Below are 14,231 nucleotides of genomic sequence, written 5' to 3' on the forward strand. Positions count from 1 at the left end.
TCTAAGCAAAAAAAAAAAAAAAAAAAAACAGATTCCCTCATTTTACTGAGCACCAGGAAAAGTTGAGAATACATACTTAAATACATGTTTAAGTACGAGTATTTGAATGTTTAACTGCATATGCTTAAATACCTTTAATATTATTTTTGTAAGAAAATGTGATGGAGCTTTATTAAGTCAGCAGGCAAGCAGACAGACAAAAACCAGAAAAACAGACAAGTAGAAAGGCAGGGGCACACTGACAGAGTGTGAGTGCTTTCATAGGGAGATGGAGTGGGGAGAGAGGAGAAAGGGTGGGAGAGAGAGAGGGAGGGAAGGAGGGAGAGAGAGACAGAGACAGAGAGAGACAGAGACAGAGAGAGAGAGAGAGAGAGAGGGAGAGAGGGAGAGAGAGAAGGGTTTCAAATATCTTTAATAGAGGGCTTCTTCATCTTGACTTTCATATTGCAAAGCAAATAAAATTTTGCATACTGTCCACACAAAAGCAAAAGTAAGACTGAAACAGAGAAGAGAGAGGAAGAAGAAAGAAAACACTGTGATAAAGAAATGGAATGTGCCTGGGTGTGGCGGCCTGTAATCCTAGCTACTTGGGATTCAGGGATTGAGAGATTGTAGTGCAAACTGGCCATGGAAATAAAAGTTCACAGGACTCCATCTCAACCGCTGGCTGACTGCAGTAGTGTAGACCCATCATCCCAGTTACTGGGGAGATATAATATCTGGGCACAGGCCACTTGCCTGGCATTCTCAAGTACCAGGAGGGAGATCACAGCTGTGGCCAGCCTGGGCATAAAATGAGATCAGGATTATCCTACAATCCCAGCTACTCAGGAGGCTAAAATGAAATCATGGCTCAAAGCCATCTGGATAAGAAAGTCCATGAGACTCTTTCTCTCCAGCTAATCAGCAAAAATCTAGAAGTGGAGCTGTGGCTCAAGTGGCAAAGTGCTAACCTTAAGTGAAAAAAGCTCAGGGACAGACAGAGAAAAATGGAAATGGTGACATTGATCAGGATGCATTGTACTCATAATCTGGATGTTGAATTAAAATCCTTTCTATAACTACTTACAGGAAAAAAGGGGGGAATGGTGGCCAGGCCCTGAGCTCAAGCCTCTATACTGGCATACTCACCAAAAAAATGAGGTAGGGAAAGGGCTAGAAATGTGATTCAAGTGGTAGAGCATCTGCCTTATAAATGTAAGACCTTGACTTCAATCCCCAGTACTTCCAAAGAATGAATGAATAAATAAACAAAAAATAGAATACAGCTATGGAACCATGAGACACTAAATTTCTTGTTGACTATTGAAGCTAACAACTTGAAAAAAAATGAAGTTTGGCCACTAATTTATTGGTTGATTTCCTGTTGAGTTTCTTTATAGGCTTAACTTCAGACATTCTTCTAATATTCTTCCTAGACATAATAGGAGATAACTGAGCAAAACAACTGGCAGAAAATCGCAATTAATCTATTCTTTACTGTTGGTAAAAGTCACGACTTACAAAGAGGTGACCTTTCGACAGGCTAATGCTGTGTTGATGAACTTCAAGCAGAGGAACGTTTAGTATCAACCCTGCTTATACTTTGCTAAGGAAGCACGGGGGGCAGGAGCGCCTTTAAAGGTCAAAGACTTCTTTACTTTGAGAGATATTAAACAGCTTATGAAAATAGAGGTCAGCCACATGGAACCCAGAAGAAAAGAACATTCCCCAATAGGGAAGTGAGGTATTTAAGGCTGCATGGACTGGCCTTTTGTAAAATTATATTTGACTGTCCGCAGATGAATGAAGAATATTTGCATATAGGTGCCATACTCTTTACCTTTTGTCTTGTATGTAAGTTTATGTGTTTGGGAAAAGGGAAGGGAGGTCACAGAAATGGAGGGACACAGGGTGAACAAATGCAGCAGTGGCACTGATTGGAAATGGCACTATGTTGAAAATGAATGATAGAACTTGTGGGTGAGAAGAGCTGGGAGTTTGGCCTAGTGGTAGAGTGCTTGCCTAGCATGCATGAAGACATGAGCTCAATTCCTTGGCACCACTTACATAGAAAAAAAGCTGGAAGTGGTGGTGAGGCTCAAGTGGTAGAGCTCTAGCCTTAAGAAAGGCCAAGGACAGTGCTCAGGCCCTGAACTCAAGCCCAGGATTGGCAAAAAAAAAATAGAAAACCAAGAACTTGTGGGTAGGAGTGGGAGGGAAAAACTGGGAGAAAATAAGAGATGGGATTACATTATCCAAAAAAATAATTGTATGCTTTGACTTGTAACCTCTCTGTACATTACCTTTACAATAAAAATAAAATTAAAAAACCCAGAAAAGTAAATGCCATACTTGCAAACCAATGGATGTTCAGATTCTAAGATCAATAGTTATTGATCTTATCTGAAGGCTGGTATTGCTTGCATAATCTAAAGATTGTAGTAAGAACTAATGATTTTACAGTCTAAAATATTTTTCATTTTATGTTTCTGTTGTTGCTGTTGTTGTTGTAGTCTAGGATAGGCAGAAATGATCTTATTTAGCATGTAGGAACACCAAATAAAACAATTATCAGCAGGAAACTCAATTTAAAAATTTTTGCTTTGAAGATAAGAAAAATCAATCTAGCTCAGCACTGATGGCTCAAACCTGTAATCCTAGCTACTCTGGAGGCTGAGATCCGAGGATTACAGCTCCAATCCAGCTGAACAGAAAAGTTTCTAACATTGTATTTCTGATTAGCCAGGCAAAAAGCTTGACTGGAGGCCTTGCTCCAGTGTGTTCTACAGAGGTAGACCAATCATTGATTGTGAGCAAAAAAAAAAGCCAAGCCACAGTGTGCTTGAGTTCAAGCCCTAATACCAGCAGAAAGAAAAAGGAAAGAAGGAAAAGGAAGAGGAAAATAAAAGCCAGTTGCTGGTGGCCCACACCTGTAATCCTAGCCACTCAGAAGTCTGAGGTCTGAGGATCAAGGTCCAAAAGCCAGCATGGGCAGGAAAGACCAGCAGACCTTATCTCCAATTAACCAGCAGAAAGCTAAAAGTAGAGGTGTGGCTCAAGTGGTAAAGCCTCAGCCTTGAATTAAAAAGCCAAGGGTAGGTGCAAGTCTCTGAGTTCAAGCCTCAGTACCAGTATGCACACATACAAAACAAACAAGATCTATTTCCTTATTTCATGCCACTCATAGAGGTTGTTCTTGATGCAAGGCTTATAGGAAAATGTAATAGGTTGACAGTATTGCTATAGATGTTAAATCTAGCTGATAGCAGATTGTAACTGAGAATTTTTTTCTGAGGGAAGGGAGTGAAACCCTAGTAGACCATCTCTAGTGTGAAGTGTCGTCAACAGAACAGCTGAGGACAATGTAGTCACCACATGGATTCTCCCTACAATCCTAGTACCACCCAGTCATCCTCAATAATTATTTGCTGGGCGCTGGTAGTTCACATCTATAATCCTATTTACTCAGGAGGCTGAAATCTGAAGATGACAGTTCAAAGCCAGCCCAGATAGGAAAGTCCATGAGACTCCTATCTCCAGTGAACTACCCAGAAAACTCAAGTGGAGCTGTGACTCAAAGTGGTAGCCTTGAGCTGAAGAGCTCAGGGACAGCACCAGGCCCTATGATTGGAAAAGAATGTGCTATTTGCAAATACCATCCCTAATGGCAAACCTAATAGATGATGCTATTCAATATAAGGAGCACGTTTTTAGGTTGTGCCGTTCCATTCTACGCTTCCCAACTTCACATTCTTGGAAGAGACAGTGGCTAGCCCTGGCTCAGAGCACCAATCCTCCAGCAAGAGCTCTGGGAAGACATACCAGCGTTTCCCTGTTTCCCACCTGTCAAAGTCAGCATTCCAAAGTGTGTCAATGGAAATTCCAGCACAACAGTTCCAGTTCTGCCCATGGAGAAAGTACACAAGTGAGTGCACACAAGGAAAGTATGCACACCAGCAACTTCCACTCCCAGCTCCAGCTGAGACTTCCTACGAGTGAGCCAAGAACTGAACTGGGACATATTTTGCTGGTGTGGAAACTTAATTGCTCATTTCTTTGAAGGCACATTAACTCTTTCAGGGTCCATTGAGTAAATTAAGTCCTCCAGATCATTAAGCTTGTTTCTACGTGACATACCATTTCTACCTAGCTTTGTATTATTTACCCCCAACACTTGAGAACACACATATCCTTTGTCTACAGAGAGAGAGAGAGAGAGAGAGAGAGAGAGAGAGAGAGAGAGAGAGAGAGAGAGGATATGTGCTCATTAGTTTCTTCATTTTAAGCACCCAGGGATCTCTAAAATGTTACCTGAAACATGACAGCCATCAAAGCCTCATCAATAGGCAGGTAGCTTTTTATGATGTGTAGAAATGGCAGTACTTTCTTGACATAGTATTGGACACAGTTTTTTTCATTCATTTGGCAGAGGAATCATGAAACAACTCTAGGATTCTGGATTTCTCTAGTAAGTCACTTCCACGGAGAGCTTGTGTTCTCTGGGAAGCAAGCTGATAAGCATGTGAGAACCATCTGAAAAATAATGAGGAAAAGTAGGTTGGTGGTCTGGGTGTCCTGAAAACTGGGGAACAGTGCTGGCTCATTGTAGGAAGGTGGGGGTAGACTACTTTCTGCCCCTAAATGACAAAGATTTTGCTACTGCTGAGGGCAACTTCTGAACAGTGAAGCTAACACCATCACCTTTCCTCTATTGTCTTACACAGTCTTAAGTTGGTATAAATTGAGACATGTAGGCACTTGAAGGGTTACAGTGTACTCTTTCTAGGGATATTTAGGACAGAGTTTCTGTCATCAGTATATAGATTGGCTTGGATCTTGGATCTTCTGATGCTATGGATGGGGGCTGCATCCACAATTCTGTATCTCTTGCTGGTATTGCTATTGTTGGTCTATGGAACACATTTCAAATTTTTAGAAATTGAGTTAAAATATGACCGAGCTGTTACATGTTCTTTTTTGTTTTACTGTGTTGTTTTTCTTTTTGTGCCAATATTGGAGCTTGAACTAAGGGTGTAGGCCTTGTTCCTTAGTTTTGTTGTTGTTGTTGTTGGTTAAGGCTGGTTGGTGGTCTATCACCTAAGCCACAGCTCCATTTCTGACTTTTTGGAGGTTAATTGGGAAATAAACAGGCTCATAGACTTTCTTGCCCAGGCAAGCTTCAAACCACTATCTTCAGAACTCAGCCTCTCGAATAGCTAGTATTATAGGCTTGGGATATCAATGCCTGGCATAACATAGTCTTTAATAAAGATAATAAATATGGAAGAAATATGACAAAATCCTGAACACATAGATTTCAGGCAAGTAAGATTTGGATTAAATATTGAAAATACCATCACCCCAGAATTGACAGATGGGATTTTAGCATTCTATCTGAAAATTTTGGTGACCATGTTGCCATGTTTATAAGATTCTAATGTGGAAGGTAGATCTCAAATACACTGAAACATGATAAATTATCTAGGACCCCAGCCATTCACACACAGTGAGACCCTTAGGAGAGGAACACAAAGGCACAACGCCTATGTGTATCTATCATCTAAAATAGTATTTATCAAAATGAACCCCAGGAGGTGGAAACTGGAGGCATTTTCTTTGTTGTTTGCTGTCTTCACTGTGCCTTTTGCTTTTCTTCTGTTCATCTGTGAGGGAGGGCGCAGAAATGGAGGGATCAAGCGAGAACAAATACAGCAGTGGCACTCACTGGACACTGTGTGGAAAAATGATCTATACAACTGGAGAGTGTGGACGGGAGGAAAAAACTGGGAGAGAGCAAGGGAAGGGGTAGCACTGTCCCCAAAGAAATGTGCTCTTTACCTGACTTACAAATGAGACTGCAAGGCCTCTCTCCATCACTTTTATAATAGCAGTCTAAGAAATGTAAGCTTTTCTAATAATTCCTGATGGCATTTTGTTGATCAACTCCAGAGACCTGATAAAGACAGGAGAATCACTGTCCAGTAAATGTCTGATCACACAGGCCTGCTGAGGTGGGGGCGCCCTCTTGCCTGGCCTGCGTCCCTCCCTCTGACCCGGGCCTGTGCTTGCGTCCCGCAGGTCAACGGGAAGGACCTGTCCCGGGCCACGCACGAGGAGGCAGTGGAAGCCTTCCGCAACGCCAGGGAGCCCATCGTGGTGCAGGTGCTGCGGCGCACGGCCCTGGGCAGGCCCTGCGGCGCCGGCCCGGCGCTGAGCCACGCCAGCACGCAGACGGACATCACTTTCCAGCACATCGCAGCCCTGGCCAAGCTCCGGCCCCCCACGCCGCCCGTGCCGGACCTCTGCCCGTTCCTGCTCTCCGACAGGTGCTCATCGCATTCGCCCCTGCATGTCCAGGGGGGTGGGTGAGCGCGAAGAGCCACCTGTCCACTGAGATGGCTCGCCGGCCCTGGCTAGCTGGCCCCCCTCGCCAGGCGCCTGGCTCCATCTCCTGGAAACCTGCTTGCTAGAGAACAATGGGAAGTAAAAGCTAGCCTTGCCTCCCATGAACTCTCTCCACATTGCCTGTCCTTTACTGGGTGGAGAAGGGCAGGCCAGTACTAGGGCTGGACTCGGCCTGGATGCTGTCCTTTAGCTTTGATGTGTGCGAGGCAGACTTTTTACTGCTTGAACCGCAACTCCAACTCGTGGAGGTTTTGTTGGTTACTTTGGAGTTAAAGTCTCTTACGGACTTTTCTGCCCGGGTCGGTTTTGAACTCCGATCTTCAGATCCCAGCCTCCTTGAGTGGGAAGGGTGACAAGTGTGAGCCATGGGTGCCCATGTTGTTTCTGGTCATTAATGGCCTTGGGCGGCTTGTGAACCGTGGTCAGGAAAATAGCTTTTCTCATCAAAAACCCTGTTCTCTTCCAAAACCCCTATTAAGACTCAGGTGAGAGGTGAGGTGTTCGCACAATTTAATCCCTGGTGGGTCGTCTCTGCCCTTCTCCCTGGCTTTCTCTTCTTTAAAAGGGAAGCTGGAAACTTAATTTAATTACAGTGCAATTCTCCGAAGAAACCAGTATATGAAGACATAAGCAAAGGGTTCCACTGTCAGAGAGCAAGCATACTGCAAAGAAATGAAGAAGGATTAAAACAATGTTGTCTCTCGATTTCTACCCAATATGAATGCAACTAGAGAACTTTATTCAGATAATGCTAGGTGTATAGATTTTCTCTGTACATGTACTTATACCAGTGTGTGTGTGTACTTATACCAGTCTTGGGGCTTGATCCCAGAACCAGGACACTATCCCATAGTTATTTCTGCTCATGGTTGGTGCTCTACAATTCAAACCTTGACAGTTCTGCTTCTAGAACCACAGTGGTTCCCCATGCTGTGCATTCATTCATTCATTCATTGTATTGTAGCAGCATTTTATGTCAGGCCCTGAAACTGAGTGCTGAGAATAAAGCTAGGAACAGAGTGAAACTACCACCTCCTGGAACTGATGATCAAAAATGAGAAATGTACTTGGGTATCAGGCTCCAATTAACCACAAAACAGCTAGAGGCAGAGCTGTGGCTCCAGTGGTAGAACACTAGCTTTGAGTAAAAAAATCTCAGGGACAATGAATGCCAGGACACACACACACACACACACACACACACACACACACACACACAGCCTAACTATAGTAATTCAAAGATGATTACTCTGAGCAATTCCAGCACTCTCCAAAGGTTAAAGAATACATGACATCCATGCCTAGAATTTCCTCACTTCCATTATGTAATGTGTTCTGAAGGGGAATTATAAAAATCCTGCAGCTTATAGGCATTTTCCATGACATAATGCCATGAATACTATCTATAGTTTGTATATGTGCAATCTATCAAAGGATAAATGGGAGATTATGAATCAAAATAGGAATAGATTGTCTTTACATCAGGATAATACGTGTAGTATATTCTACAATCTGTAATATGTATGTTTATATATATATGCCTTGTAATGTTAATGACTTTCAAAATCTAAATTATCTTAGGAGGGAGTAATGTGTGAATATTCTATAGTTTGATATATATATATATATATATCACATACTGTTAGAAATGACTTTCAAAAGCCAGCCTAGGAGGTGTGTACACACCTGTAGCCCTAATTCCTTAGGAGGCAGAGATCTGAGGGTTGTGTTTCAAAGCTAGGCTGGGCAGGAAGAATCTATGAGAACCATACCTCAGCCATTAAAAAGCCAGAAGTTGAGTTGTGGCTCAAGTGGTAGAGCACTAGCCTTGAGCTTAGGGACTGCACTCAGGCCTGGAGTTCTGAAGTTCAGGCCCCAAGACACACACACACACACACACACACACACACACACACACACACACACACACACACACCCAAGGGACTTGAATTTTAAGATTATCAAGTAGTTTGCTCTAAAATAGCCTCTTTGGATGGAGACAGCAATCCTAAATGCCATCCTTCCTGTGGAGCTGGTTTCGGGCAGCGGGAAGCAGGCCAGAGATTTTGAGTGGAAGAGCATGAGCTGTGTCTCAGAAGGCCAGTACCTTCTTTAGTCTTCTTTTAGAAATAGTGTATGGATGGGATTCATCACAGAAGAAAAGTGATGGCTCTCACTCATTGTTTCTGGACCACTAAGATCACTGAATGTCTTATTACAAAGTAGAAAAAACTAAAAGTGCAGTTTGAAAACAAACTTCAGTTTTAATCATGCTATGTTCCTTGCATTCCCCGCAGCTGCCATTCTCTCCATCCGATGGAACATGAGTTTTATGAGGACAATGACTATCTCCCCAGCTTGCCCACTGATGCAGACAGGACAGAGGACTTCGAATATGAGGTAAGATCATTTTCACTTCCTGTTCTTTCATGAAGGGTTTTGCAAATCAAAGGAATTCACTTATTATGTGGAGAAATAACTTGTTTATTACATACCTGTAAGATCTCACTAGTCTTTGAATTGTCTGCAATATTTTAAGTATGTTGGAGAATACTTACATAGTTTAAGTCTGGAAATAATTGGGATTTTGTTGCGTTTGATATAGTATAATATAGTGGTCTTTTTTTCCCTATCTTTCTGTGATGTAAGAGGGTTTCTTTAGTAGAATTTGGAAAGGAGATTGTGCTCATTGCTTTTATTCATTGGGTAGTTTTCTGGTTTTAATTGCTAAAGTAAACTATTGTATTGGCGATAGTGTCCATGTTTTCTTTATTTTGTCTCACGTGTACATTCTAAAGAGCAGTTTCGAGTACGTTTGAGTGCTCTTAAAGAACCATGGGCACATACACATGTATATGTATATGTACGTGTATATGTTGTATATATATTTATATATAAAGAGAGTAGTTCCACAGATGTTTTAGAAATGGAGATGGTATTTAACAACTGTGACACTGTTCATGCTTCACATGATATAATGTTAGATGGTGTATTCTGCAATATGTAACACTTCAGAACACTTATCTTCTACTTTGTGAATGTCATTCACTGAAAGTTGGGATTTCGCCTAATATTTCTTTTCTTTCTGTGGTCCATAAATCCTTGAAAGATTTCAGACCACTCTGACATTTGGAAATAAAGTAGACTGCGGAGGTAAAGAAGCTTTTGATAAACAGGACTTTTAATGCTTCAGATGATGTCATAGAGATTCAGCAAAGTTCTTTTCCATCTTGCAACCAGGAAATCCTAAAATCTCTTCCCTTAGGAGGATCAGAAATCCATAAGGCCAATTCAGTGGAGCTCACCTAAAGCAAACAGATGTTTATTTGAAATCTTCCCTCCGCAAAAATCATTGTTAGAAGTTACAAAAATGGTTATTTGGAAAGAAATAACTTAGTAAATGGTTCTCCCGCTTTTGTTGGTGTTCATAGGTTAGTTTTATCTCTTCCTCTTAATTATAGGAAAAGTTCTAGTCTATAAAGCTGCTCAAGCATTGGTATGCTCTGAACCAGCCATTAGATTTTGGTCTCTTCCTGCCAAATAATTTCCTAAATTGAAACACTTAACAAAATAACTGCTTTTCTTTCCATTTATGGAAACCTTCAGGTTTGGTGAATGGAACTATCTGGATTACTTTGGGTTTTTAACTTGGGCTTCTGTGTTCCGAGAAGAGGTTGTAGGAAGAAGAGATGAAAGCTAAGCAAGAGAAAGATCCCTTTCATTCATCAGTGTGTCATTGCAGTAACACAGCAAAGACTGCTGTCAGAACCTCATCCTCTTTTATTGACCAATGTCCATTGTACTTGCTCACATCTAAAAGAAGACAGTGTTAAATGTTGAAACAAGTTATCTGTAGGCTGAAATCTTAGTTAATCACAGCATCATAGTCATTCATTTGCTGTCAGCGGTGGGTTTTGTTGCCAAAGGCACCTTTATGAGTGATTGAAATGATGTCCCTGTGAAATTTAAATAGGGGAGAATTTACTATGACAGTCTTCAGTCATGGCAGAAGATGCATATGAGTGCATCGTGCATGGTCCGAGGCGGGGATGGAGACATGGGAGAATGCCCTGAGGATCGTTTACTAAGTTCCAGAGAGAATAATGATTCTGCCCAGTGCACTCAAGCCAGTTATGACACATACCATGCCTCATGGAGGCATCATGTTAAGATTATAAAATCAAGTCAGTTTACTAGTATTACCAATCTCAACTGTGGAGTCTATTATAAGTAGAGAAACATCTAGAAATATTAAACTGTAAGTGTGTGTGTGTGTGTGTGTGTGTGTGTGTGTGTGTGTGTGTGTGTGTTCTGGTCCTGGGACCTGAACCCAGAACCTGAATGTTTGCTCTTACTTTTGCTCAAGTCTGGCTCTCTACTACTTGAACCACAACTCCTGGCTTTTTGCTAATTAAAAAGATAAAAGGCTCATGGGGTTTCCTGTCCAGGCTTGCTTGAACTGCAATCCTCTGATCTCAGGCTCCCAAGTAGCTAGGATACAGACATGAGCTACAGCACTTGGCTCTAAACTTACGTTTATGTTCTGCACAACCACAATAACACAAAGAAACAGAGTATTTCTATGGCTGGCTGAGATGACCCTAGACTAAATTATAACTCTGTAGCTAGCAAAAGAGCACTGTCAGGGAAACCTAGTCATTGCCACTTTCAAGAGTATTACAGAGGTGGGTGCCTATAGATCTTAGCTACTCTAGAGGCTAAGATCTGAGGATCATGGTTCAAAGCCAGCCTAGGCAGGGCCTGTTCTATTATTATTATTATTATTATTATTATTATTATTATTCAAGCAATTATACACAGGGGTTTTAATTCAGCATGCCAGTTTATCAGAACGATGCGTCGTGATCATTGTCATTTCTCCCACATTCCCCTTCATCTCCAACCCCACCACTCCCCTCAATGTCACCAGCTCCATTTTTACACATGTACATTGACTATTATGGCTGCATTCTCCCTCTATCTACAAGTTCCGGTTTCCTGGTATTCATTCTGTTAGACTATAAAATTAGTTGTTCAAAACAGCTGTACCACTGGAATTCTCCCCTCCATATGCCATATTTTAATGCTTGTGTATATATGCATATGACCATGTATATGTTTGCGTATGCACACATACGTATGTATTCACACATCAATGAGACCTAATTTCTTCCTGTGACAGAAAACATGTGCCCTTCTACTCACTGGGCATTTCATTTATCATTAAAAATTTCCAGGCCCCTCCATTTCTTTGCAATTATGTAGTATTTTTCTTGATGGACAAGTAGAATTTTATTTTGTATGTGTAAAACATATACAGACATGCATGTATGCACACATGTCGATGTATAAATGCATATACATATATCTATATATGTATATATCTATAACATGCATATATCTATAACATGGATGTTTCTTGATCCATTGTTTTCCTGATCTGTTCGTTCACAGAAGGGCATCTGGGCTGGGCCTGGCCATGGCTGGTGATGAGCTTGAGTGGAGGGATGCAATGGCTGCAGCAGGGCAGGCTGGTGAGAGGGAGGGGAGGCAGGACCTGGATAGATCTGGCATATAGAGTAGGACATGGTTGGGAAATCCATCATCTTAGTGTCTGTCTCTCCATTTCTTGTCTCAGTTTGAATACAGTTTGCGCAGTACTGCTCTGTCTTCTGACTTTTTAAGTATAAAACTGAAAGCAGAGTGAAGCATAGGTTCTGTAAGTCTCTGGAGTGATCATAATAAATGTGCCCTTGAAGGTACAGAACTCAGCTGGGGCATATGGCGCACACCTGTCATCCTAGCTACTTCGGAGGCTGAGATCTGTGGATCAAAATTTGAAGCCAGTCCAGACAGATGTATGAGACTCTTCTCTCGATTTACCATCAAAAATTGAAGTAGAGCTGTAGAAGTAAAGCTGTGGCTCAAACAGTAAAGTGCTAAGGAAATGCATCCAGGCTCTGAGTTCCAGTCCCAGTACCAGAACAAAAATAAAATACAGAACTCGGTGCACAGAGTGTGTCTCCAAACTCACTCAAACGCAAACTATGCAAGTCAATTTTTCTGCAACAATCTATGTAGCTATTTATGCAGTTAAAAAAAAAAAGACCTACGTACAAGTGACTCAGTGGACCACGGCTGATCTGTCTATCTTGTGAATACATATTTAGAGACATTTAGTACATGGATTATTTGACCCAATGGACCAAAACAGTTCAGACTATCTTTTAAATACATATTTAGGGACTGTTTTTTTAACATGCAGATGGTTGCACTGATGGACTCTTAGAGTGGCGGGGCTGTGATGGATGGCAGATGCAGCCGTGGAGATTGTGGTGGTGGTGCTGGTGTGTGTTCAGGACCTCTATAAAATTTTTAATGACACCCATATCTCACCATGGCCTAACACCATTTTTCCTAAGAAAAATATTTGACTGGGTTTTAAATTTCCCCACAGTGCTTCAGAATAGTCTCAGAGGACAGGTCTACATTAAAAGACTCACAGCTTGAAATTTGTTCTCTTTAAAAAATGATGACACTTGGTCTCTAATTAAAAATGATGAATGATTTTAATTTTATTTTTGAGGAGGGGCAAAAATAAAAATACCAAAATTGAAATGATGTTCTCATATGAAGAGGCAGGATGCTATTTGCCACTGGCTACCCATGAGGAAGGAGCTTCTCTTCTTTATTTTCAACATTGTTGAAATATATATATATATGTATATATATATATTTCTACAGCCATCTAAAAGTTGAAATAAATCATAAAACAGCCCTAGGCCAGGCAGAGGCAGACCTCAAAAGCAACCTCAACCAGAAGTAATTTAAAGGGAAAAGCTTTGAGAAATAGAGACTTCTTTTACCCAGCTCCTAATAAAAGTATGTAGCCACTGCCTGCACAGAGGGAAGTTGAATTTTCTGTAGTCTTTGTTGCCAATCAGTTCAAAATTTTAATACAATAAAACATCCCATCCATCAAGACAAGCAAATAATTTCAGCAGTGTTTATTTGTGTGTATATGGGCTTGCTCTCTGTCCCTTAAGCTTTTTCATTCAAGGCTGTCTCTCTACCACTTGAGCCATGGCTTTACATCCAGCTTTTACTGAGTAGTTTATGGGAGAAAAGTCTCACAGACTTTCCTCCCTGGGCTGACTTTGAACCATGATTCGCAGATCATAGCCTCCTGTGTGGCTAGATTTAGCAACATTTCTGATCCTCTACATTTTTATCACATTTATAATTCCTCTCTTATGCTAGAGCTGAAGTAACACACCTAAGAGTTTGAGTTAAGTATCTTTTATGTCTCCACTGTCGTAAAAATGGAAGCAAAACATTTTAGAAACCTGTTTAGACTAGGATTAAAGGTGGAAAGGAAAGGATGAGTAGGTGTCAGAGTTGCATGAACACATTAACCAAAAAGAAATCCCTGGGCCAGTGTGTATAAACAAGAAGCAGCATTTAGCATATTAATTAGCTATCCCATGGCAATCCTTATGCAATGCATAAATAAATACTTCTGTTGTGCTGGGAAGTGTCATTTTGCAAAAATGAATTTCCTGGTGTTGAAGCAAATACATGCAGAATATTTGTGAGAATTTCAGGACATTAGCTGTCTTTTCCATTTGTAAAGAATACACCATTATCCTGGGCATGGGGGGGGGGCCTCCCTCCTGTAATCCTAGGTACTCAAGAGATGTGAAATCTGAGGGTAATGGTTCAAAGCTAGCCTGGACAGAAATGTCTAAGAGATTTTTATCACCAATTTACCACCAAAAAGCCAGAAGGGAGCTGTGGGTCAAGTGGTAGAGAAGCAGCATTGATGTAAAAATCTAAAGGACAGA

The 14,231-nt window shown here is 41.2% G+C and overlaps 1 protein-coding gene across 2 annotated transcripts in view; it reads left to right on the top strand.

Moving 5' to 3' along the window:
* Positions 1-14,231, top strand: part of Pdzrn4 (PDZ domain containing ring finger 4) — a 327,296-nt gene that overhangs the window by 250,640 nt on the left and 62,425 nt on the right. For both annotated transcript variants that reach the window (XM_090324214.1, XM_090324222.1), the window contains 2 exons: positions 6,061-6,308; positions 8,685-8,787. In XM_090324214.1, coding sequence (XP_090180340.1) covers positions 6,061-6,308; positions 8,685-8,787 — 351 coding nt within the window. The remainder of the gene's footprint in view (positions 1-6,060; positions 6,309-8,684; positions 8,788-14,231) is intronic.

The sequence above is a fragment of the Megascapheus bottae genome, chromosome 2 (assembly GCF_031878675.1).
Source record: "Megascapheus bottae isolate mThoBot1 chromosome 2, mThoBot2.hap1, whole genome shotgun sequence".
Lineage (NCBI taxonomy): Eukaryota > Metazoa > Chordata > Mammalia > Rodentia > Geomyidae > Megascapheus > Megascapheus bottae.